The following is a 27143-nucleotide window of genomic DNA, read 5'->3' as shown; positions in this document are numbered from 1 at the left end:
AGCTGGAGTTACAGTCAGTTGGGAGTTGCTGGATGGACATGCTGGGAACTGATCTCATGTCTTCTGGAAGAGCAGCAGTGCACTTAACTACTGAGCCATTTCCCCAGCCAGTGGTTCCCAATTTAAATTGAGATTTTGCTCACATAATGACTTTGAGAGGTATCATTTACTGATGAATAGAAATGTTAATTGGATGTATAATTTATTTTAGCATTACCATACATTATCTACTCATATACATATATATTATAATAGAAACTTTTCAAGGGCATTTGTAAAAGTAAATGTCTTTATTTGAAATTTAAATTAATAGCATATCTTTCCAAAATATTAATTCATATGTGCTATGAGTACACAAATATAATAAGCATAAAATACAGATGTATATGGTATCATGTACATGTATATATGTATATATGTCACCATAATGAATAGGCTCAGTTTTTAATTCTTTAGACCTTTAAGTTTTTAAATATGCAATAATTCACTTTTGAAATATTTACTATTAAACAAATATCATTTGTTTTATTTTTCTTAGTTTAGGCTTGCCTTTGGCAATGAGCTAAATCCAAAATTCAATTTACTATTTTAATTTTCAGATAATAATGTTAAAATTACTTTATTCTTTGTTACTTGCTAGGAACCAGAAGCTGGTTAGCTCAGAGACCTAGGAAATAACAAACACAACCAGAATAATAATAATAATAATAATAATAATAATAATAATAAAGTCAATGAAATGATTCCTAATGGTACTATGCTATACTTCTAGATTCATCAGAGAGACTTCATTCAGCAACTAATGGGAACAGATGCAAAGAGCCACAGCCAACGATCAGGTGGAGCTTGAGGACACCACAAGAAAATGGACCACCAAATCAACTAACCTGGACTCATGGGGCTTACAGAGACTTCATTGACAAACAAGGAGCATGAAAGAGTCTGACCTAGGTCCTTTACAAATAGGTTATGGCTGTTTAGCTTGGTGTTCTCATGTACCTCCTAACAATGGGAGTGGTAGCTATCTCTGATTCTTTTGCCTACTTTGGGAATCTTTTTCCTTCTACTCGGTTGCCTTGTCCAGCCTTAATATGAGGGTTTGTGCCTGGTCTTATTGTAACTGAATATACCATGTTTGGTTGATATCCCTTGAAAGCCTGCATTTTTCTGAAGAGAAATAGAGGAGGAGTGAATCTGAGGAAAGAGGAGATAGGGGGAAGGGACCAAGAGGGGAGGAGTCTGGGGAAACTGTGGTTGGGATGTAATATATGAGAGAAGAATAAAAAAGAAAGAAAGAAAGAGAGAGAGAGAGGGAGGGAGGGAGGGAGGAGGGAGGAAGAAAAGGAAGAAAAGGAAAATTATTTCATTCAGTGTCGGAGAATACAGTAATCTAGACAAAACAGCCGCTATCTCCATCAGATAGTGTCTACTTAGAAGAAACCACTATGAGTGGGACTGTTGACTGTTAACATCAGAGAAAAGAGTGAGGAAGAAGGGTTATTTAAGCCTTATCTGAGAGTCTCGTTGCTTAGAGCCATTTGTAAGCCATTCTCCCCTAATTCACTTCCAGTAGTAACAGGAAGTACTGAAGTACACAGGTGTGTGCATGTGCTGAGGTGGTGGGGGCGGGGGTAACTCCATATGCATAGCTATGAGGAATCCCTCATCTAACCTGAAGAATTTCTAGTGTGGCTGCACTGGGTTGACTCACACACTGTAAGTAAGCCCCCCCAAAACTCATTAGTTTAGGCTGGAAAAAAATACCTCAGCAGTTAAGAGAATATACTGAACTTGTAGAGTACCTGAGCTGGGTAATATTTGTGTATTTGTGTGTGTGTTTGTGTGTGTGTGTGTATATATATATATATATATATATATATATATACTTATATTTAAGTTTTATATATATATATATATATATATATATATACTTATATTTAAGAAAATCTTTAAATTCATTTGTTGTGGATATCGCTCTGTATAAATAAAATGCTGATTGGCCAGTAGCCAGACAGGAAGTATAGACAGAACAAGCAAAGATGAGAATTCTGGGAACAGAAAGGCTGAGTCAGGAGATGCTGTCAGCCACTGCCATGAGTACCAACATGTAAGATACTGGAAAGCCACAAGCCATGTGACAAGGTATAGATTTATAAAAATGGGTTAATTTAAGATAAAATAACTAAATAACAAGGAGCCTACACGGCCATACAGTTTATAAACAATTTAAGTCTCTGTGTGTTTCCTCAGTTGGGTCTGAGCCACTGCTGGACTGGTGGGTGAGAGAGAGTTTTCCTAACTGTGGACAAGACAGGACTAAAAAAATTCCAGCTACATTCAATAGTCCCCATGGTTGAACTTTGGTGGAATCACACTTTGGGTTATTGTTGTAGCTGTATGGATCCTGTCTACTCTTTCTCAAAGAAGAAGATTTTACAACAATCAATTTTAGAAATACATGAATTAAAGGCCAGGCAGAGAACACTTACTATAAAGACAAATTGTGTAAGAAGTTCCATGGCTCATTGATATAAGTTGCACGATTTTCCAGTGCTTTAAGAAAGTATAATTTTTTACCAAATATTACAAATTCATAACCTAAGGTACATGTGCTACAATATTATAACTTAATTTTCCTACTTGTTCAATATCTATATGAATGATGTTTCTAAGTATAATTGTCACACATAATGTTCTAATCAATATTCTATTAGTCTATTAGCTATGAGAACACACAGAAAAAGTGGTAATATCAGTTACTAGTAATTTCAACTCCCATTATAAAACATTACAGCCAATTAGTTATTGGTCTGTTTTCCTTTTGCCTCCAATGCAGGCAAAATAAAGGTAAAAGATATGTTTCTTTTGATAAAATCTATATTATGCATAGTGAAGACTGTACATGCTAGGTGGGCTAAAGAGAGTAGTTTGTAAGGTATTGAACTATCCCATAAACCCGCTGAAGAATTAGTACAGTTATTGTGTAGAAGCACTGTTAAACCATTGGTCATGTCTCTGAAGATGCTAGTCATTCTAAGAGGCTGGATCTCTCAGATGAAGAACTCAGGCCAAACCCCTCCCCCACTGCAGATCTCCTTCTCTGCAACTGAGATTTAAGAAGTCATCTGCTGTGATTTACAAATCTTCCCCTTTGATCCGAGTACTCAGATCCTCCACTCATTCTGGACACATAGGCCATCTCAGACTGAAAATACACAGTGTGAAACTTTCTGCCACCTCTAAAGGACCTAATAGTCAAAATCTGGCTTGTTGTTGGACATTAAACATGCTATTTACACCTCCTTGGTGAAAGTGTTCTAGCAAGGGTCAGTTCTAGAAATGTTTGAATAAGTCACTTAATTTGGGAAATTTCTCTGAAGGCTTTGCCCTAAAGGTTCCTCCCCACCCCTAATCATCTTGCTTGCCTGCTTTCTCCTACTCTTATTTTAATCTCTCCCTGTTAATGAAGTCCCTCTCCAGGTTTCAGTGGAAGCTTTTCTTCTCATTTACTGTGCTGGAATGCTGTTTGTAACACTTTGTTCTGTTCCTTTTCTAGTGCTTTCCCATGACAAGGTCCGACAAGGTCGCCAGGATCGTTCTCTCAATAAAGCTCATTTCTGAAAGGTTATGGGTGAGTTGCTTCTTTGAACCCACTTGCTGTACCTTTCTGCTTGCATGTCTAGCAAGGGTGTTCTTCCTACATTCACAGAGGCAAAATGAAATTAACTGTTGCACCAGACACTGCTGCTGGCCCGCAGGAACACAAAGGTATGCAGAAATAGATTCTCAATTCAGCTTCTGTTTACGGAACCCACTCTGTACAGTGTATGAGCAGAGGGACGTCATAAGACAGTTATGTTTGACATGCTTCCTTCACAATCAACTCCCTGTTTTGTCGCAGTTTTACTTATCACATATTCCCAGACTTGTGTTGTTTGGTAAATACATTTAATATAAAAAAAACACTATGTGGAGTAATTAAAAAAAATAGTTCATGAAAAAATACTTAACAATGTTTGCTACACAAATTTGTGCTTAAAATACCTAATATAAATATCAATTTCAACAGTATAAAACATGCATTAGATTACTAAGTGGAACACTTTTTGTACGTGTGTCAGTGAGTTTAGAAATGATATTTATTAAAACACAAATGACAAAGCAGGAACACAATATTAGGCAAAACAAAGCTTTCTATGAGGTTACTACAGATTAATTGCTCAGTGCTTTAAATAAGTATGATAAATTATAAATATTACAAAATAGAAACACTGCACTCAATGCCATGGTTTAGCAGCATGAAAAATCAGATGTGACACTCATTTTGTAACAATAAAACTTCTACTCAAAGAAGTTAACAATCCCATACTATATTATTTTGTATCCAAATGATTGATAACCACATCTGTCTAATTCTAATGAAATCACATTCTACATTATTTTGTAGTGCTACTACAATATGACAATTCCCGGTTTCTAGGTTTACAAGTCAGAAAAGCTGTAATAAAATAAAATAACCTTTTTACTATTTTTCTAACATTTAAAAATTAATTTAAAAATATATGCGCTGTATTTTGATGGTATTTTTTCCTTTCCCCAAATTTCCTGAAGTTAATGTATTGTTTTTAAGTAAAGATTGAACTCTTGAATAAATGAAACAGGTGGAGTTGTCTTTAGTTTACAAGAGTTCAAGCTTTAATTATTAATGCCAAGGTGAACTTTATTTTGTTATTAAAGTTTTGGACAATGGAATAGCATCTCACGCCACTAAAACAGATCTTACATTGATGGGCAAAAGTAGATTATTTTGTTTATCAGATAATGTCAGTTTATTGTGTTGGTTTATTTAACTTAATACAGAAAGCACTTTAGCACATTGAGCTAAGCAGCTCTCAGGTTAGAGTTAAGGGCTTCACATTTCAAAGGAAGAAGACCTGCATGTTTAATGATCAACAGTGCTGACCTCAATTCAATAGTGCTCCACTCCATCCTAATGAATACGAATATTTTTATAAACATGGTGTAGTCATCACAGACTCCATGCACCAGGTAATGCATCAATACAAAGCACATAATTGAGCATGAAAAAAATATTATTTAGGCTAAACATTCAGATGTTTACTGTGTTCATGTTAGAGTCTCTTAGGTAAAAAGAACTAATTCTCAAAGACATCAGTGTCAGTTCACAAACAGTACATGTTTATGATGATCATTATTTAGTAATAATTTCATAAATAAGACCATGCCTAACAGTCAAAAATGATTATATGAACACTTGTTTGCATATTGACTAGCTTTTAATTTACCCAACCATAATGGGTACCTACCTTCAGAAAGAAAGGATAAGTAAACTGAGCAAAGTTATGCAGGTGGTAAGAAGTTAAGATAGTTTAGGAATTTGAATTTGATTTCATTACCCTATTATCTACCACATTATATTTTATCATTTGAGGTCAGAAGAAAAGCAAAAGACTTCAATTTCCTCAAGCAGGATTTCAACCCAATTGTGAAGAAATTTTATTCATCCAAAAGATCTGAAATAATACAACTGAAAATTTAATTTGTTTTATAATAACTAAAATTTCAAAAGGGAACTTTTGAGTTCCTTTGTAAATTTTTGAATTTGTAAAAAACTCAGATTGCACTGCTGATATATAAAGGCTCAGTGAGACAATATTTTACATGTAAAAAATGTTTATAAGACTAAGATAACTCTAAAAATGAGTAGTGTTTTTAATTACTCTATGACTTTGGATCACTGAAGAGCCATTTGAGAAAGTAAATTTTGATGTTCATCACACAGTCTGTTAGGAACAGTATAGAAATTAAGACAGAAAGAAGTGTCTCTATAGAAGACATTAAAAGATATGAGTGGTGTAAGAGATAGGACTATAGAGCACTCACTATGAAAACAGTAAAGCATTAAGTGCTTAGCAGTAAAGATATAGGGCATTTGGATAGAATAATATTCAAGTAATGAGGTTAAATGTCTAAAAAAAGGCTTCCAGCAAGAGTAGCCTATGTAGAAAATCAATGCATTCTTACTGAATCCAAACATTTAAAGGACTAAGACTAATTATTCAATAACTATTCCTAGGTTAGGTAGAACCTAACTCACTCTACAAGGCTAACATTGCCCTTTTAAAGAAACCAGACAATGACACTAGAGAAGCAATTGAAGTATATCCTGATGATTACAACTTAGAAATTATAAATTAATAATAAATGAAATCAAATATCACATAAAATTACTCATTAAGATCAAATGAGACTTATTTAAACAGTAAAAAGACAGCTCATATATAAAAATTACTAAATATATTACACTTAACAGTGAATAATGAAAGTCACGTGATCTTGTCAATGGATGTAAAAAGTATTCAATAAATCTCCCATCCTTCATAGTAAAATCCCTGAACAAATTAGTTACAGGAAGACTGAGATTCAGCATTGAATATATTACATATAGCACATCATCAGGGGACATCACGCATGACAGGGAGAAGACTGGTAGTGGCCTCTAGAATCCTCATCCAGAAGAAGATGTACACTCCCACACATTTTAAGTGAAGTAGTACTGAAAATTTCTAGAGCAATTAGACAAGAAAAACAAATAAAAGATACACTAGTATGAAGAGAGGAATCAAATCCTTTCTTGTGGTAGAGTAACCTAAAGACTCCACCACAGAAGGACTATTGATCATATAATTCAGCAAAGGAGAAGATTAAAAATGCAAAATGTAATATTGTTAAGATACACTGATAAACTTGATAGAAATGAGAATAAATGATATAAAAAGATGAAAATTGCAACAAAGAAAATTACCAAGGAAGTAAAAATCTAAAGTGAAAATCCACAACACTGAATACCTATGAAGATACTAATAATGTTCTTCATAGAACTACAATTAATCCTACAATGCATGTAAAAGCACCACGACTCTCCCAATAGCGAATGAATGTTGATCATAAAAACAGAGCTAAATTCAAGTCATACTAAGGTGTCACAGTAACTAAAATAGCATAGCATTAAAAAAAGAAGTCTAATGGAATATATAAGAGATCTCAGAAAGAAACCATATATCTACAGATAGCTGATACTAAACAAGGGGACAATGGTGCTAGAAAGAATATTATGTATTGACCCTAAAGTAGCACTCCTTACAAAACTCATCTCAGGCTAGATTACAGACCATAATATAAAACCCAACATATGGAACTACTTGAAGAAAGCATAGCAGGAACACTTTTAGACATCTGCATAAACAATAATTTTTGATGATTGCCACTACAAAGGAAAGTAGTAGACAAATGGCATGATATCAGATAAAAAGGCTTCTACACAGCAAAGAAAACCATCAGTAGGGTCTATGCACAGTACATAAGAGAGAAAAAAACGTATGTCAACTATTTGGCAAAGGATTAAAGTGCAGAACATAAAAGGAACTGGACACAGCAGTAATGACAACTACCAAATGAAGGACAGGATCAAAAATGGGCCAATTATCTGAGTGGACACTTGTCAAAAGGTCAAAAATGAAGATTTTTCAAGATGTTCATGAGGTAAATGCCATAATACTCCACCTAGAATGGTCACATACTCCAGTTAGAAGAGCTATTATTAAAAACAAAACAAAACAAACAAACAAACAAAAAAAAAAAACAGCAGAAGCTGCAAAGATAGAGAAAAAGGAAGTGCCATACATTGTTGCAGTGATTTAAAATAGTATACCTATGTGGAAAACAGCATGGAAGTTCCTCAAAAAGAGTAAAAGTAGATCTAACATATGGTCTTAGTTATTATAGTTCCAAAGGGAATTAAATCCACCTACCAAACGCTCCCTACACTCTTGTGCTCTTTGCGGCACCAGTCATGACTGCCAGGATATGGAATCAACAGACATTAATGTCCACAGAAAATGTGGCAGTTATATCTAATGGGATATTAGTCAGGCATAAAGAAAGGTGGAATCCTGTCATTTGTGAGAAACTGAATGGAATTGGAGGACATTATGTCATGTGAAATAAGGTACACATGGACACTAGAAGACAAATGGCTCTTGTCCTCATTTATATGTAAAAGCTAAACTGAATATAGGATAGGTCTAATACTAAGAATAGTGGGGGGAGCAATATAGCATTAATGACTAGTTATCAGGTACAAAAACAGTGGTAGAGATAAAAACTTGTATTTTTTATCGACCTCACAATAGTTGTGTAATGACTATAGTTCACAATAACCTAATATACAGTCTATCAATATCTCAAAGGCAGAAGCTTCAAATACAAGTACAGGAGAGGAAAAGGTCATAAACTTGTTTTATCAGCGCATTATTATAGATCCTCATTAAAATATCAAAGTCTTATCCATTAATATCTGAAATTATTATTTTCCCCCTTTTCTATTTTAATAAAAAGAAAAAAGGAAAAAGATAATTAACATAAGAAAAACTATATACAAAAGTACAATAACTATATAAAACATATTAGACTAATAAATACCTAAACAATGTCTAGTCCATTTGTATTTGAAATTCATAGAAAATAATTCCATTATCTATCCTATTTTGGTAAGTCCAAAATGTATCTAATTCACTTTCTAGCCTAATTTCTTTCCCTTTTATTTTATTTTACAATACCATTCAGTTCTACATAACTGCCACAGATTCCCTTGTTCTCCCTCTTCCTGCCCCCCTCCCCTTCCCCCAGTCCACCCCCCATTTCCACCGCCTCCAGGGCAAAGCCTCCCCCGAGGACTGAGATCAACCTGATAGACTCAAGTCCAGGCAGGTCCAGTCCCTTCCTCCCAGATTGAGCCAAGCGTCCCTGCATAAGTCCCAGGTTTCAAACAGCTAACTCATGCAATGAGCACAGGACCTGGTACCACTGCCTATATGCCTCCCAAACAGATCAAGCTGATCAACTGTCTCACCCATTCAAAGGGCCTGATCCAGTTGGGGGCCCCTCAGCCTTTGGTTTATAGTTCATGTGTTTCCATTCGTTTGGCTATTTGTCCCTGTGCTTTCTAATTAATCTAAAATCTTTAAATCTCTTTGCTTCTATGGTAGTACTTTGTTTTTGTTTTTTGTTGTTGTTGTTGTTTTGTAATATTTTACACCTATTTATTTTGTGTTTGTCTTCGTGTGTGCAAAAGACTGTGTATGGAGGTCAGAGTCAAAGGCAAACTTGCAGGAGTCAGTTCTCTCATTTTGCCGTGTGGATTGGGGAACTGAACACAGGACATCAGGCTTGCTGGCAAGCACTTTTACCCACTGAGACATCTCACCTGCACAGAAACAATTAATGTGACCATAGCTACTAATTTGCTGCTCTAGTCCTTTATGAAAACACTGCTTCATTAAAAATCCTGTCTCCAAGCCCATGCAATTTGACAACATAAGGCAGTCTACAACATAGATGGATGTTTGCACTCAATCTACTAGTATGCATTCAAGCTTTCACAATGTGTACACCAAGCTTTGCATACTTCACCCCCATGGAGAATACCAGGGGCCGGAAGTGTTGAACTGCAGTCAACATTTATCCAGAGAAGCAGGTAACTCTCAATGGAGGAGTTGTTTGATTCATTCAAACAGTGACAGTAAAATGGTTAAACTGTACTCTGAGCTAGTGATGAATTTTGACATACTGAAGAAAGTGGCTATTTTAAAGCCTCAGATGCTGTCTAGAGCTTGCATGGGTAATATCAATCTAAACACACAGTGAATAATTCAAATAAAGAATGAAAAAAAAACTTACTCTCTTTCCGGGAGGACCTGGTGGGCCAGCCTCACCAGATGGACCAGGGGGACCCTGGAAATGAATACAGTTAGATATAAATGTACAATGCACTGTTTAATAAGCTGGGTATTTTTCACAGCCAACATAATTTCTCCAAATAGGAACTAAAACTGACTCTCTGCTCATTTATACACATCTGTCTTTCCTAAAAACAGCTCCCAGTCAGAGGGCTGTACTGCTTCTAGATGTCCACAGAGTGAGCTAGAAAACTTATTTAGTAAACTTCTTCATTGATGTAGGAAACAGCTTCAAATTTCCTTTATGGAAACCTATGCCATTTAAAAAGCAGTAATAAGGATTCAGCAAACTCTTAACATACACATGTATACATCTTATCATATCTTACAAACTGTGTATATATTGACTTACTACCTCTAAACTTCTTCTCTAAACTAGCATTTTGTGCCACTGTGTAAACAACTATGTGAGTATATGTGCCATAAGTATACCTTTGACACCCAATACCTGAAAGATAAAACCTTGTAAGAGACTCAGCTGTCTTCAAAATTATTTAAGTTAATGTCTTCCAAATTTTCTCCTTTCTTAAGTAACTCGTGTGGCCAAAATACTTCTGTGTCATTCAAAAAATATTAAAATGTCTATACTATAATTTCATTTAGCTTCTTAGTTGAAATAGCTTATGAGCTACAAAAAGGTACTAGTCTGATATTCTTATTTTTATATTTATTTATATTTAAAAAGTAGTTTTCTTCTATAAACAAGTGGGAGTTTGGGTATCTCTGACTTTTTTGTCCATCTTGGGGACCCTTTTTCTCCCACTAGATTCCCTTGCCCAGACTTTGATTCCAGGGTGTATGCATGCTCTTATTTTACCTTGTTCTGCACTCAGGCCTGCTCTTTTCTGAGGGAGTGGGGAGGATGGGTGTGGAAAGGAGGGGTGGTGAAGGGGACTAGAAGGACTGGAGGGCAGGAGTCTGTGGTTAGGATGTATTGTATGACAGGAGAATAGATAAAAAATAAGAAAAATAGGTAAGTAACAGGACAAGCTCATAAACATATTATGACATATTTCTGAGAAATGTGTACACAATATACACCTTGAGCTTTGATTGTGAAAGAGCGATCTTTCTGAATTGTCTTTTAAAAAGTATTTGGGCTATATAAGATGAGGGAGAAAAGAATGATTTCTTGCCTACCGGTTGCCCTGGATCTCCATCTTCACCCTTATCACCCCCGACACCATCTTGCCCCTGTAATTGACAGTAAAAATTAACACAGATTGTTATATCTTATTATTATAAAGTTACAAAGGTTACAGAGACTATCTTGATATAGTGGTGAAATAAACTGTGATCAGATGAACAAGTAAAATTACAATATTTATTTTTTTGGATAATGGTGCCTCTTCCCATAAATACTTGGGAAATTGTTATTATACTTGACTGTGTATAAAGTATTTTTTTGATATCAAAAAAGGAGGAAGACTCACAGGATGCATAAGACTAGTGCTTCCAATCACCAGGAACAGACATAGTGCAATTCAAAATAGGATTTGCATAATAAATAGCATTAAGAAATAAAGTCTTAAACTCTGTAATAAAAGTAGAACTGCTACTTAGATAATTTGTTTGGGTAATCCAACCAAGTTTCAATAATTGTGCAAATGAAGAGGACAGTCATGTAACAGAGGTACAAGAGTCACCAGTTGGATAGATCTTATGGTCAGTGTCATTTCTGTTTATTTCATTTGGCTTTCTGTCCTTAGAAGTTCACTTGTAACATAGTTTTTCTAATTGTTACTATAGACTGAGAGAACAGCCCCACCAAAGCATCCTTTTATTTCTCCACGGTACTTACAGCAGGGCCAGGTTCTCCAGGTGGGCCAGGGTCTCCAGGAAAACCAACAGGCCCCTAGAGAGATGGTATAAAAGGAAAAAATAGGATAAAAACAAAGTTCCATAGTGTTGTTTTTAGTTTAAGAAGTTAAAATCATGGCAACTGCTGGTTAGATATATTCTCCAGCTAGAAAAAAAAAAATAAATAAATTGAAAGGAACTAAAAATGCATGCAAATATATGAAATTACATAATAACTTTGATTTCACCGGAATTCCACATTTTAAATCTGTTTATGAAAAGCTACTAAGTGAAATTGACACAAATTTCACTTTAAAGAGGATAAACTCACCGGGTTCCCCTTGGGACCATCATCCCCTGGCGGCCCCTTAGCACCAGCAGGACCCGCAGCGCCAGGGGCCCCAGCTTCTCCTTTCTCTCCTCTCTCTCCTTTGGGACCCTAAAGAATACAAAAATAAAAAAGTTACTTTATAAACACTGTTTCTAACTCTTAATATCAATATAGTGGGCTGGAGAATTTTCAGTTTTTCTACTCTGTATTCTATATTGCAAAATTTCTAACAGACTCTGAACTGATTTAATTAATGTCAATAGTCATGAACCCTCAATGCTAGATTGTCAAAACATTTCCAGCTTGTCAAGGGACTATAGAAGATTTAATGGCAGTTTAATTTATGTTATAATAATAAATTTTAGTTAACAGATGTTTATTTAATATAGCAAGAAAATTGTTTTTTTATCTATTATGGACAGTTCACTGAACACAATGTATATAATGATTATCTTATCATTTTGATGACTTAAATCATGTAAATGTGACCTTTTAAAACTTAGATAGTATCAAAATATGCAGAGGATTGTCAGTTATTAAACTATATGTTTTTGTATTCAGAAAAGTTGGAAAGGAAGCATAAAAACAGTATCTATAGAGTGAGTCCCAGGAAAGGCACAAAGCTACACAGAGAAACCCTGTCTCAAAAAGCCAAATATATATATATATGTACATATATATATACTGTTAGGATTCAAGTTCAATGTTCAAACCCTCTAAAATGAATTCCTAAATATCTAATGAAGCCCAATAATGGCTTTATGACTATAGGACTTACACTTGAGCCGGCTTCGCCAGGGGGCCCTGGGTTCCCTGCTTCTCCAGGTTCACCCTACAAAGAAAGTATCATATGAGGGTAAGAACACAGAAATCATGTTTTCTATTTGTAATGATGACTTTACTCTGGCCATCCTAATTTAGACCAGCCTCTACCTTACTGTACTGCTTAAAACACATCAAAAATCGAATAAGAAAGAGAACTTGGATTAATGATCTCAATAATTCAAGTGAGGAAACAGATTAAATGCTGATTCAGTTTTCATTGATGAAATCCAGCACATCAATCCAGGTTACCGTCAAGCTCTAACAAAAATCAGAATATTTTCTAACAGTTTGCACTTGTGTGGCATCAAAATTCATATTATAATCAGGATTATTGATTTTAAAATGTGAATATTTTTACTAAATTATAAATTCACTCTCTTTCTAATAAAATATATCAGTAAAAAACTTGGCACTATATTGATAATCCTATAGAATGAGTAAATGGTGATCAGTGTGAAATACAGAATGTACTTAATCAAAAGTCTTTTATTTAAGTGTTTAAATATTATAAATTTAATAGCTTTTATGATCTCATTTGAATCCAGCTGGATATTTGCCAGGTCATCTGACAATTTAAAAAAAAAAGTCTTAGAAAACAGCAATCCATATTTAAATGGAGATATTATGAAGGGTATCCAATTTGTAATATTTATGTACAAATAACACTTTCTTCAGATTTAGCTATGAAGTCTATTACTAGTGTGTCCTTCTTAGAAATGCATAAAAATGTAATTTCTTATTACAGTGAGTACTTAAGTGAAGAGATACAGCACATACGCACACACACATATATACACATGCACGCACACACGCAAGCACGAACATGCTCACGTGTACACACATGAGCCAATGTTCCATTCAGAACTCTTCTAACAACTCCAACATCAGGGATTGTAGGCATTATGAGGTGGGTGGAAGTCTTGAACTTATTAATTTTAAACACCGATAACCCAGGTCTTCCTGGCACATACCAGTAATGCTAGGTTGGTTTGAAATTTTCCATAGTAAATGCAAACATCATTCCAAAGAAGAAACTATTTCACAAAATTTCTTAGTCTTCTGAAATACAAACACATTTTAACTTCTTGAGGTGTTTGTATAGCTATGACAGCATCAAGTACTTTCAAGGAATTTATTTGTGGAACAGCATGTCAATTTTGTCTTTCCCAAGATAAATGGCAAATATATCCTGTATTTTGGACAATTATTACAAGGATAATATTGCATCTACATTATGTATGAAGAAAGGACTCATTCAACTATCCTAATATAATAAAATGATATATCAATAATTAGGGGGTGCTATTCACATATTTAAAATGAAGCAAGTACTTTGTCATTCAAATAAACTGTAAAGCACCCATACTAAATATTTAACACATGGAATATAAGCAATATTTACTAAAAATTTTGGAAATGTATTGAACATAAAATGTTTTTCTTATGTGTCATGTTATCATGTAGTATTATTGTGGAAAGTTGGAATTAGAAATAAAACTATATATTTTTAAGTCAACATCAATATATTTTGCTCATCTCTTTCCATCTTTGTTAAAGATAAAGGAAGTTATATTCTGAAAAGATTATTTCCAATTTTCAAAAATGAAGAAAATAATCACGTCAAAAATGTGTTTAAATAGTAACATGTAGGGGTAAAAACTTCTATGAAATCTTTGAGAATAGTACATCAATATTCACTTGCTTTCAGAATATTAAAATTCTTTATGCATATTATAAACAAATGCACATGGTATAAATCACAAACTAATGAAGATAAAAATCAATAATTCCTAAAAAGTCTATATTAAAGTCTTTTAGAAATGGGTTGACAAAATTGCAAACAAATACAGCAATGCAACAGAATATGTCATGTTAAGGAAGTCCATTCCATGGTGTGAATAAGGTGACAGATATTTACTCTATGGAAATATAATGGTGTTCTATGATAAAGCACCGGTGTGTGAAGGGAATAAAGGGGTGTGCAGTTATCATGCCGTATTGCTAGTTCACTCCCCGCTTACTTAAGAGTACTTCCTGCAGAAGCAACAGCAAATTGTTCTGCATATTCAGAGTAATTACAAATTATTGTTATTATGAAAATGTATTGCTTATTTGGTCTGAGGAAACTGTTGAGAAATCTCCCATAATTACACAGTTCATGAAGAACATATTGGTGTATTTGCACAAAAGAAATCATGGCTCATGGTCATCAACCTCTGTTTTTCATTGTAATTGATGGATATAATTTTCCAAAATAGAAATTGTAATGAAATCAGTCAGAATCCATGTTGATGTCACAAATTTATAATTCGTAAGGAATTATATCAGACTTTTTTAGGGTTAAGATTAGGGTTTCCTATCATTTTCTCTGTCATGAAAAAAATTTTTAAAGGAAAAATATTGTTATCAAGTAACATGTTTCAATTTAGGTATTTACAGAGTATAAAAGTCACAGTATAAAAGTCACTGTAGGAAGATCCTAGCACATGCATGCATGCAAGCGCGCGCACACACACACACACACACACACACACACACACACACTTTAAAAATAAACACATTTTAAATGAATAGATACAAATTAACTTAAAAACTAACAGTCAAATCACCAGCCTTATTGAATACTACAAGACTCAAAAATGGCAAATTGTTATCATTTGACATTTTACCTATATAACAATGGAGTGAGACGTCTCTCTAACTCCCAATATTGGCAAAAGTGACTATTAATGAGATTCATAGAAGACAAAGTTTAAAAAAAAAATAAAGTACTCAAAACTATTCACTTGTTATTGACAATCTTCAGGACTTAGGCGAAGCACACTGAAATGTTTATTCAAATTACAGACTATTTTTAACTCTCTAGGCAGCATCAGAGCCCAGAGGACATGTTCTTAAGAAAAAAGGTAGAGGGGGTAAAGTCAGTAGGATTTTTCAAGACAGTGATATCTCGGATGCTGGCCTTGTCTTATGCTTTTTATGCTAGGACTATTAAGCTCAATGAGAATTTTTTTCCAATAACTGTGCCTATCTCAACATATAGCTTTCACTTTAAGACTATAAACAAACCTCTAAAAGCAATTGTTAAAGAAACTGCATTCTTTATCCACTAAGAACTGTAAAGTGTAATTTGATTTTAATTTAGTAATTAATGAGCTATTTGAACAGTGAGTCATATGCAGTTAATTATAAATACAAGAGTCGGGATGAAAAGCAGAAATAAACACCAATATAACACAGTCTAATCCCATTATGCTGCTTTTTGGAGGGTTAACTCATTTAATGAAAATAAATGAATTTAATTATAAAATAAAATGTGTCAAAAAGAATTCAAAGTAAAAAAGAGAATCACGTTTCAAGGTTGAAATAAAAACATTATAGCTATTACTTAATTGTTAAAGTAGATGTGAAAATTTTACATAGTTTCCTTGTATAATATTTTATGGTACGAATTAATTCTTTGTTCTTCAAAACTGGCAAATAATTTTCTTAAATGAAGCAAATGTCAATGATAATTTTCTTAAAAATTCTATTAAGATGTGAGGTTGAATACATAAATAAGAAATCAAAGAATCATTTTGACATTTCAAAAAAAAGAAGGAATAGATTTTTAAGATGAAATAATGTTTACCAGGAAAAAGAGCTGTTCTGAGCACAGATGTTATGGCACACGCCAAGAGCTTTGAAAAGTGCCAGAGATAGGCTGAAGTGTTAGTAATGAAAAGGTGACAAAAATCAGTGATTAATTGTTTTCTGATATGAAAGGCTCCTTCAGTCTCTGGATCAGTTGTAGGAAAGTGTTTCTCCTGCTTTAAGTACCAAGTGTCACTAACTGTGGTCTCATCAGACATTCAGAGTTTGGAGTAGAGCTCAGCATTGTCTCTTTCTAACGAAGAAACATTCAGCAAATCACTGCAATTAAGCCTCAGCTTTCCCTGTTCATGAAAGCAGATAACTATGACTCCAACACTGTATTGAGACAGGAAGTAATCCGGATGCAGCATTCATCATCACAGGTGTCAATACAAAAGACACGACATCAGATTCTAATTTCAATCTGTGTAGGGTCTACAGTAAATAATACTGAATTTGTGAATATATGTACAACACTTGGTACCGAACTTAACGGTAGCAGCATGCAAAGTATGTCCCACAATTATCAAAGCTTGCTATTTCTGGCTGTCTTAGCCAGTGGTCCTTACCTTGTCTCCCACGCCACCAACAGAACCAATAGAGCCTGGGGGTCCTTGTGGTCCCTGAGATGTAGAAAAAGAAACAGTGTTATACTTTGAATGAAATGTTCATTCACATACATGTGTCTAGAGTTTTTAAAGAGAGCATTGTGTATAGGAATTTGGAGTAAATTGCAGGGTGGAACAAAGGTAATGACTTCTACAGTTGTCACATTTACTAACAACAAATAATTTAATATATTATACCAGCTTTCAATTTCTCCAGAATTTGGAGCATAGGGTAAAAAGACTTCCAGATTTTGTCATGTACTTGGTAGTTGAAACAAAATTCCAGTGCCTATGCCCATGGAAAAATCAGGACAATTTTATGATATGATTTTATATTGAATCCCAGTCATGACTGTATTTAAGAATGACTTGCTGCATAGGAAAAACAAACGCCTTATAAACTGCCAGGCATTAGATTCCTCTGGGGAATGAAGGCTCCATATCTTTTCCAGTTTACCAGCTACTGATATCTTTTATCAGTTCTGACCTGATAAAATTAAAGGCAAGCATGAGAGAAAATAAATCCAATTGAAAGGAATGTGGAAAACATGTGGCTTCATTTGCAAAACATGAAGTTAGAAGTAGATCACATAGGCCTAGAAATCTATAGAAGATAACAGTAGCATGGATACGTTATTACATTTCCAAATTCTATAATATTCCATCAGAATGCTGGACCAGTTTCTAAGGGGAATGTCCTCTTTAAATAACTGAGACGGACCTGTTTCCTCTCAGTGAGAAAGGGTGCACAAATGCACATATTTCTCTGAATGCTTTATAGACTAGAAATGCATGAGGTAAAGCATTTAGATAAAAGTCTTTCTGTGAATACATACCTAACAGGCGTTTAGAGTACACACTTAGACCAGTACATTCAAAGCCAATTACAAAATTCTCAATCATTGCCAGAGAAAAAGCTCAAACTGAAGAATTTAATAACTATTTACAGAACAATGTCATATCTTAGCTACAGTGTAAGTATACTCTTCTGAATAATAAGGTTCATAATGATACAAGTGATATTTTTCACCAATAAATATATGTTAAGTGTGAACTGGGTTTCTATTTTTATATTACTTGTGAACTGGTCAGGAGAAAAGCTATTTCTTTCTGTCTACAATGATATGGGATAAGTAGATAATCATTGGGTTCTTGTCCACTTCTAAGGATAAACCATGATGAGATTATCTCCATTGTATCTCATAAGCCATCTGCCAGAATATAATACTGGCACAGAATGTCCTTTGCAATTAACTAGCATACACTTCACAGTTCTTACATCAGCTCCATTGGGACCTTGAGGACCTCGTGGGCCAGGAGGACCTGGTGGACCCTAGAAAGAAACAAATGACAGAGTTTGCCAAGATCACACACAAATACCGTTAACATTTTCATATTTTAAGATAACTAAAACAGTCTTGTGTCTATGAAATCACAGGCAGAGGAGAACATCAGGTCTATAAACAAGCAGGATGAAGACAATATTATATCACACCATCAAATGACCCTTTACTCACTGATAGGAAATTAACACTTTAAAAAAAAATAAAAGAATAGGAAAGCAACACACGAAGCCTATTACTGCTACAAATTATTCACAATAAAGTCAGTGACATACTATGGAAATATATTTTACAGCATAAAATAACCATAACGTTGAAACAACACCAACAACAACAAAAAGAAAACCATTACTGGACTAGTTTAGAATTGGGGAATGAAATGAACGAATATCGTTTTTAATTCATGTGAACATGATTGAGTGTATGAATTCTCAGGTTTGACATTACAGAATTGGAAATAACTATTTAGTTGCATTCCTACAATGAAGTTGCTATGTCCTGAATATACACTAAAATTATCCCGGGATCCATTTGTTAAAACACTGTTGACCAACATCCTTTACTTCTAGGTTGCAATTAAGGTAGTTCAAAATAAAGAAATAAATAAAATGAGATGACAGAGAATGAAATAAAGAGAATAGACAGTAGTGAATACCTAGTCATTAGCATTTTTTTAAAAAAAATTTCAGTTTAATCCAATGCCACAGTTGAAGCTTTTTCTAACTGACCTATCACACGCACAAGGAGAATGTATCAGTAACTTCAGAAACCTCAGCACTGAGTCTAAAAATGGACAAAAGTGTGTCTCCTGTTGTTTCAGAGTATGACCTGGTCACCATATTTACCATGGATCCCTCACAGTTAGATTTGCAGAAGACAGGAAAATTTTCAAAGTATATAATAAATTTGGTTGTTGCTCTTAAAGTGAATGAAATGTAACTTGTAACTTACAGCTATAAAGCTTCAAAATAGGAGTAGACCCCCATGATCAGGTGTAAGTTGGTCAAATAAACTCCATGGTATTTTTGTAGATTTTTTTTTGTCCTATTCGTCTTTTCCTTGTATATTTTGGTTTCTGTTTTGTAGGGTTTTATATGTTTCTTGGTCTTTTTTAAGAGAGAGGGCATAGAGTAGGTATGTGGGGAAGAGTTGGGGGAGGGCAAAGCATGATCACAGTATATGGTATAATATGTTAATTAAAATATGTATTTTGAGCTGGGCAATGGTGGCTCATGACTTTAATTCCAGTACTTGGAAGCAGAGGCAGGCAGATCTCAGTGAGTTTGAGGGCAGCCTGGTCTACAAAGAGAGTTCCAGGACAGCCAGGATTATTACACAGAGAAATCCTGTCTTGAAAAACCAATACATACATACATACATACATATATACATACACGAATGTATTTTGAAGTCAATCAAGATTGTCAGCAATGATGGAAGGAAAGCAACTAAGACATATATTCATCAAATATGTTTCTCTGAGCAATTATTTCTTTATCACATATACTTGAAAATTTAGGTTGGGTTCTTAAAGTAAAAAAGTGCTAATTGATAAATAAAAAAGTATGTTACAATTCTCAAATTAATAATACATTCTTCACTAAATTTAGAAGTTGTTTCACAGTATAATGCACTTTTATTCTCTTCCTGTAGTTCATAGCTATAGAAATCCTATAGGCATGCTATATGTTCTTTACTCGTTCCACACCAAAGTCCAAAGCAAAACAGTCACAAGGTGTTAGTGTGGCATCGGATCACAAAAATGGTTTAGATTCATTAAATATGAGCACCAGTAAATGTCATGTATGCACACAACATTATTCTGAAGTGGATAAAGATGAAAGGTAAATACTTTTAAGACTGTATTAACAGTTGATTGTTACTGATGACATATGAATAGGAAACAGAATTTAGCAGGAGAGCAGCACAATTTCTCAGTACTTTTGTTAACATGGACGAAGTGTTAATTAATATGTGAGTAGTGTTGGCATGCACAATACCATCGAATACCAGGAAAACACAACCTACCATGGGTCCAACATCTCCATTTTCACCCTTTTCACCCGGAGGGCCTGGTAACCCCTGAGAAAATGCAATTTGAAAAAAAGTCATCTATGTGTTTTAAAAGATACATTTGAGGATCCAGAAGTGGCTAAGATGGTAAAAATGCATTGTGCACAAACATGAGGACTTGGGTTTGGAGTCTCAGAGGCTGAGGAACATAGCAGAACTCTTCTGTAATCCCAGTGTTTGTAGAGAGAGATGGACAGCAAAGACAGGAGACTGCTCTGTAGCTTGTTGGCATTTTCAGCAGTAGTAACACATTAGAAGACAGTGTCTCAAATGGTAGAAGGTAGAACCAAACCTGAAGTTACCCACAAACTCCACTCACACACAAGGAAACTACATGTTCATTTGTGCTCACACATACCATACACTCACCCCAAAGACCAAAAAAATATGCTTTTAATTTATTCCACCAATAAATAAATAAAAATTTAATTAATCATGTGGAAATGAACATTCAGAAACAAACATATCTTAAAATACTTAAAAACAGTCAACTGTTTCCTACATGTTATAAAATCTGACTATATAAACAAGTAAAATCCATGTTCTATATATTTTAGCTTAAGTTTTGTTAAAATAAATAAATCAATAAACACAAATAAAATTTGACCATACAAAGAGCTCTCCCTTTTTCTATTTCTTTTACTCAATTACAGACTTTTCACATTTATATTTTATCTTTTGTATTACCACAGTCAGGTAAGTTTGGCAAACCTTTTTAAAAGTAAATATTCCAATATAGTCCCAAAGTTACACATATATTCCCGATTTTTAGTCTATTAACTCGCTCCTGAATCTTAGAAATCCACAAGCCATGAAACCCATTATTTTGTGTCCCCTAATCTCTCTCTTTGGCATCAACTCCACTGTAAGTGAACACTAGAAACAATGGTAGGGAAAACTCAGGCCGAGCCAGGGCAGGCTGCACCGTATTCAACCTGTCTGTATCTCCATTAGGAAGGTAATCGTTCTACTGCTTCATCTTCTGAATTCCTCCAGACAGAACTGTGTGCATTTGCTCTTTCTTGTCATAGCAATACTCTGTGTTCCTTATTCATAAATCATATTCACAATCTATTTGGAAGCAATACTTTTCTTAGATGTTGACTATTTAATCCTTGAAACTAGTGGGAATGTGAAGCAAAACCTGGCGTCTCAGAAACTATTTGTTGCATGAACAGGTAGGTGAACTAATCCTAAGTAAACAGGAAAAGTTACCCAATAAGAACTTCTTTTCAACGGTTGCTGTGATACTCAAAAACCTCAAGTATTCTAAAATTTTAAGCTTCGAAACATAGCTTCATGTATTTAATTAAGTAATATGGTACAATTAATGTGATATTAATGCTGGAGTGAAAGACAAACTGTGAAGAACCATGTCTGAACAAATGAGCATATATGACATGACTAGAAAACATTCACGTGAAACAGTGTGAGTCTTACTGGGTAGAAATAACACAAGTGCCATATGGTTTTTAATGTTCTGAGTAAGGATGTGCCCAATTTTAACAATGTTAATAATATAATCATCTATATACATGCTATAAACTATACATAATGAAATTTAATGTAACAATTATAAAATTTCATATTAAATCTAATAAAGAAGTAAAACCATCAACAGTGCTAAAAGCTAACATACTAATAAAACTATTGTGTGATGATATTTGTAATCAAAGAAAGCTTGTCTGAAGATCGGAGAACAGGGTTAGCCACCAAGTTAAACATAGAGGTCAAGCACACTCCTTTAATCCTAGCACTCTGGAGACAGAGATCTGACTGGATCTGTGAGTTTAAGGCCACTCTGGGCTGCATGAGATTGATCCAGTCTAGGAAAGAGACAGCTAGGCAGTGGTGGCACACACCTTTAAACCCAGTATTTGGTAAGCACACACACACCATTAATCCCAGCACTATGAAGGTTGAGATAGGAAGTGAAAAGGCTGGGCAGAGAAAGGTATATAAGGTGTGAGGAGACAGGAATAGAGGCCTTTTGACTGAGGACTCAGGGACATTCAGTCTGAGGATTCGTGGGGCTGGAGAGGTGAGAAGTAGCTGTGGCTTGTTCCTTTGTTTCTCTGATCCTTCAGCATTTACCTCAATATCTGGCTCTGGGTTTTTATTATAAGACCATTTAGGATTCGTGCAACACTATTGGCTTTGGGACTTAAATGTAACAGCTGCAAATTATTTGGTTAGCTCACAGCAAAGCATCCATGCTCTCTCTTCCCACTGTGTTCCAGGGCAGAGTGGATATGGGACTGGCTGAGTGATGCTTGCTCATTTCCACAGATGATGACCTTTGACAAATCCATTCTACTTTACTTGCACTGTCCTGTTTTTGTTTTAGACCAGGTAATAGCCCAGGAAATTGTGTGTGTGTGTGTGTGTGTGTGTGTGTGTGTGTGTGTGTGTGTGTTCTACTCATTATAACTGACTCCGAGCAAAGAAATCCTTTAGTGGACATTTTTTTTTTTGTTTTTTTTTGTTTTTTTGAGACAGGGTTTCTCTGTGCAGTTTTGGTGCCTGTCCTGGATCTCACTCTGTAGACCAGGCTGGCCTTGAACTCACAGAGATCCACCTGGCTCTGCCTCCCAAGTGCTGGGATAAAGTTTTTTCCCACATTGAAAAATGGGAAACATTTTTATAATGGAGAGTGTTTGGTCTGCATTTGACTATACATAAAGCGGTCTGAAAATGTAACAATTAAATGAGAGGATAATTAATGTACATAAGATTTAGGTAATGTCAATTATAAATATTATTTGTTTGATCATTTTTGTTTTATCATTAAAAAGTTGGCTAATATGAATGCCAAGATAAAAGTTTTAGAAAACTTGTTAAAACAGATCATAGATCTATTCAGACCCAGAAAGAAGAATTTAAAGGTGAACCAATCTTCAAACCATGACAGCTATGCTTCAAAGTTCAACTTTTACAGGATTGAGGATAACCATTTATCTTAATTTAGAACACAGAAGTTAAAACAGTTACATATTTATTGCAATATGACTTTATCTTCTACTTCTTATTTTTTTAAATGTGTTACTTCTCACACATGTAGATAAGCTCCACTCATGGCTATATTTATAATTATCAACAACTTTAAAATAGTTAAACAGAAAAAAAAATAAGAAAGGAATGACTTTATACTAAACATAGGAAACTATCTTGATATTCAACAAAGAAGAAATTAGAATATCATGTTCACTAGTAATTATTCACTGGCTATTTTATAAAGGTATTTATATTATAATCCATAATATGGCATCACAATGTAACTAGTAAAATTATATCATAAGGTATTTAATATTAAAAATCAATCCTTCTGTTATTTTTTTGGAAATTTAAAAAATTACATATATATTTATTCCAGTTTCATACAATATTTTGTAGGTACTATGATTTGGATTGCTCTCCTTTTGCAATATCACTAGCGTGAGAAAAGTAATATCTATAAAGTACACAAATGTCACTGAAAACCAAGATATCATTGCTCAAAGAAAAAATAGATGTGTACATAACAAGCAAGTCGAAGATACACAGGAGATCCAAAGGTTTGCAGGAACCAACAATATCAAGTGGAAAGGAAAAAACAATTGGGAGGAGTAGTTGGATACAATGCAATATTCTTCAGGAGAAGTTGATACATTTGTTATAGAAGTTTTAGGGCTTTAGTGTTGTACAATTTAATATGTATTTTTAAATACATTTCATAAACTATAGAATTATCACTTAAACTATTTTTATTGATATATTACCTATTCATTTTGTCCATTATTTAATACTTGCTGCTGCAGTCAGTCTGCTACTTCGAATTCTTTGCAATTTAGTTATTCATTTGAAATACTAATTCTTCTAAAGGACTGTTTCAAACAGCTTCTTTTAACTACTAGAGCTACAAGACTGTGGTTTGCATTTGAAAACAAATTGGCAATCGAGGTATAGCCTAGTGTGTCAGAAACAGAAATCAAGCAGATGCATATTTGAGTGAGATGTTTTGCTTTGATACACACACACACACACACACACACACACACACACACACACACACACACTACCCCTACACACAGTGCACACAGTATTTAATTTTACATAGAAAAAAAAAGGGTATTGCTTTGTTTCCCTGCCCCTGGAAACCAATAATGAGCAGTCAGTGAATATCATACAGAGGCTTCTTACCTGAAGACCTATGGGCCCAGGAGGTCCTGGGAAACCTCGTGCACCCTCATCACCTTTCTGTCCAAACATTCCCTGCTGTCCTCTGGGACCTGCCTCACCATCTCCTCCCTTGGGAACAGCAAGGTACACATCAGTATTGAAAAAAAAAATTATGATACATTATTCTAAAAATGGCAGCCTTTTTTATAATCTACCATATATTTACAAAGTAGACTAAATTCCCACAGTCTTGTCATTGTTTGGTTCACTAGCATTCTCTGTCTCTAGAGTTTAGTTGATTTTGATTTAATCATCTCACCAAATAAAGTAAAAATGGTCCAGCAGAAAATATAATATTTAAATTTATTAGATATTAAATGATGTTATACTGGTTCTTATTTAAATTGTGCCAAGATTTTTTAAATGTGGCAAGTTATAGTAGATCATTTAAGTGTGACTCAAGTGTTTAGCATGCAAATAAACTTATTACCACACAGAGTCAAATAGATATAGGACTGACATATTTAAATCATAAATTTAATCAGAGAGTTAAAAGTACCTAAATTTGTTCATCAAAGAGGGATGAAAACTTACAGCAATTCCAGGGGCACCAACAGGTCCTTGAAGACCTGGGGGACCAGGAGGGCCCTGAAGTGACAAACAAATAAGAAACCTTTAAAATCAAAGCTTCTAAGGCATCAGCAAAATTAAAACAAACAGAATACAATGGCTGACCAAGATAAACAATGGCTGATTAAAGTCTATTAAGCACCGTTACACTACATTGGAAACACAGAGGTATTGTTTAGATGGCTTTGTAATTACTATAGCAACCATAATTTATTTTATTCCCCACAGACTTATACTTTCATATGTATAATCAAGATAAAACTGATATTTATTAAAAACATGAAAATGTTCCACTCTGAATATTGTAGTTATCTAAACTAGATTTTCCTACTAACCAATACCAATTTAAAGATGTTTTAAAAATTAGATTTCTCTCTCTCTCTCTCTCTCTCTCTCTCTCTATATATATATATATATATATATATATATACATATATATACACACACATATATATATATAAACACACATAGAGAGATCAGAAGGAGTACATGAAATGTATACTATCTTCTAATTATCAACAGTATTCTAAGATGCTGTACATAGAATATATTAAGATCTGAAAATCAAGGATTTCTGTGCATACATACACGTGTTACACATTCTTGCATTAACTGATAAAGCTTTGCATAAAGAGAGTCTGGGTTTTTTTTAGTGTTTTGTCAACTTTCCACAGTGAGAGTCATTTAAAAACTGAAAACCTTAGTTGTGGTAAAGTCCCCACAAGACTGAATTGTGTGTACAAGCCTGCGGGACATTTTCGTGATCAGTGATTGGTGTGAGAAGGTTCAGCCCATGAAAGGGGTTGTGCTACCACTGGGACTCTGGTCCTGAATGGTATAAGAAAGCCGGCTGAGTAAGCCATGAGGAGCAAGCCAGTAAGCAGCACTTCTCCAAGGCCTCGGCAGCATGAGTCCTCTCTTCCACGTCCCTGCCTTAAGTTCCTGCCCTGACATGCTTTGATGGACTATGATTCTGAAATGTAAGATGTCAAAAATGTGAATAACTTCATCTCTTTTCCACCTACATATCTGTGTGATTCTGGTATTCAACCAATATTTGCCACTACAGAATGAAATAAAATTCAGTTTTGCAAAGACAAGTTCTTTATAAGGCAGTAAATATAAAACAATTATAACCTTTGAAGTGTGTATATGAATGCATATATATATATATGTTTTTATTTTATTTATTTTGTGTGTGCACATATGTGTGTGTATTGTATGTGTGCTCTATGTACATATGGCCAGGTGAAGTACATAGTAAGATGTCTGGGTAACCTGTTCTATTACTCTTTGATTTACTTCATTGAGCAATGGTCTCTCACAGAACCCTGACCTAGGCTGACTTACATTTGCTCCTGCATTGTGCATGGATTCTTGGATCTCAAGATAGGTCTGCATGTTAAAGCAACAAGTGTCCTTGCTGCTGAGCGAAGGCATCTCCCCAGACCCTTATACTATACATTTTTATTAAGGTAAAAGTTATTTTGTTTACTGTTTATATAAATCAACACATACATATTTAAAGTATTTCCATTTAAATTTACAGTACAACAACTATGACAAAAATCTGCTGGAGCTAAATATTCCTATGAAAAAACACCCATGTAAATGGATTAAAAGGATGCTGTTCCCTCATCAAATTTTTAAGGAACTCACGTTTTCGCCCTTGTCACCTTTGCTGCCCTTTTGGCCTGGTTCTCCAATTTCACCCTGTGTTTGAAAGATGCATGTTAAAGATAATTTCCAAGTCATCATACCTGAAATCTCATCGTTACCATAAAATTTTACCATTTTACCTTTAAAGTAATTACATGCTAGTATGTAAAACCATGGTCTCAATGTAAAAGCTTGTTCATCCTCTGATGGTCTATAATTGACCGATAAATACATAGGAAGATGAAGTCAGAGTAAGCTAAGGATG

At 34.4% G+C, this 27143-nt stretch overlaps 1 protein-coding gene across 8 annotated transcripts in view; it reads right to left on the bottom strand.

Annotated features, from left to right (window-relative positions):
* Positions 1-27143, bottom strand: part of Col11a1 (collagen type XI alpha 1 chain) — a 195790-nt gene that overhangs the window by 25441 nt on the left and 143206 nt on the right. For 7 of the 8 annotated variants that reach the window (XM_037207025.1, XM_028895363.2, XM_037207029.1 and 4 more), the window contains 11 exons: positions 26879-26932; positions 25184-25237; positions 24611-24718; positions 20387-20440; positions 18295-18348; positions 16977-17030; positions 12728-12781; positions 11950-12057; positions 11620-11673; positions 10959-11012; positions 9760-9813 (listed from right to left, as the gene is read on the bottom strand). In XM_037207025.1, the coding sequence (XP_037062920.1) occupies positions 9760-9813; positions 10959-11012; positions 11620-11673; positions 11950-12057; positions 12728-12781; positions 16977-17030; positions 18295-18348; positions 20387-20440; positions 24611-24718; positions 25184-25237; positions 26879-26932 (702 nt within the window). The remainder of the gene's footprint in view (positions 1-9759; positions 9814-10958; positions 11013-11619; positions 11674-11949; positions 12058-12727; positions 12782-16976; positions 17031-18294; positions 18349-20386; positions 20441-24610; positions 24719-25183; positions 25238-26878; positions 26933-27143) is intronic. The other variant, XM_037207028.1, reaches the window with a different exon arrangement.

The sequence above is a fragment of the Peromyscus leucopus genome, chromosome 6 (assembly GCF_004664715.2).
Source record: "Peromyscus leucopus breed LL Stock chromosome 6, UCI_PerLeu_2.1, whole genome shotgun sequence".
In the NCBI taxonomy this organism is placed as follows: domain Eukaryota; kingdom Metazoa; phylum Chordata; class Mammalia; order Rodentia; family Cricetidae; genus Peromyscus; species Peromyscus leucopus.
The sequence above is the reverse complement of the archived record's forward strand: the minus strand, read 5'-3'. Positions and strand labels throughout refer to the sequence as shown.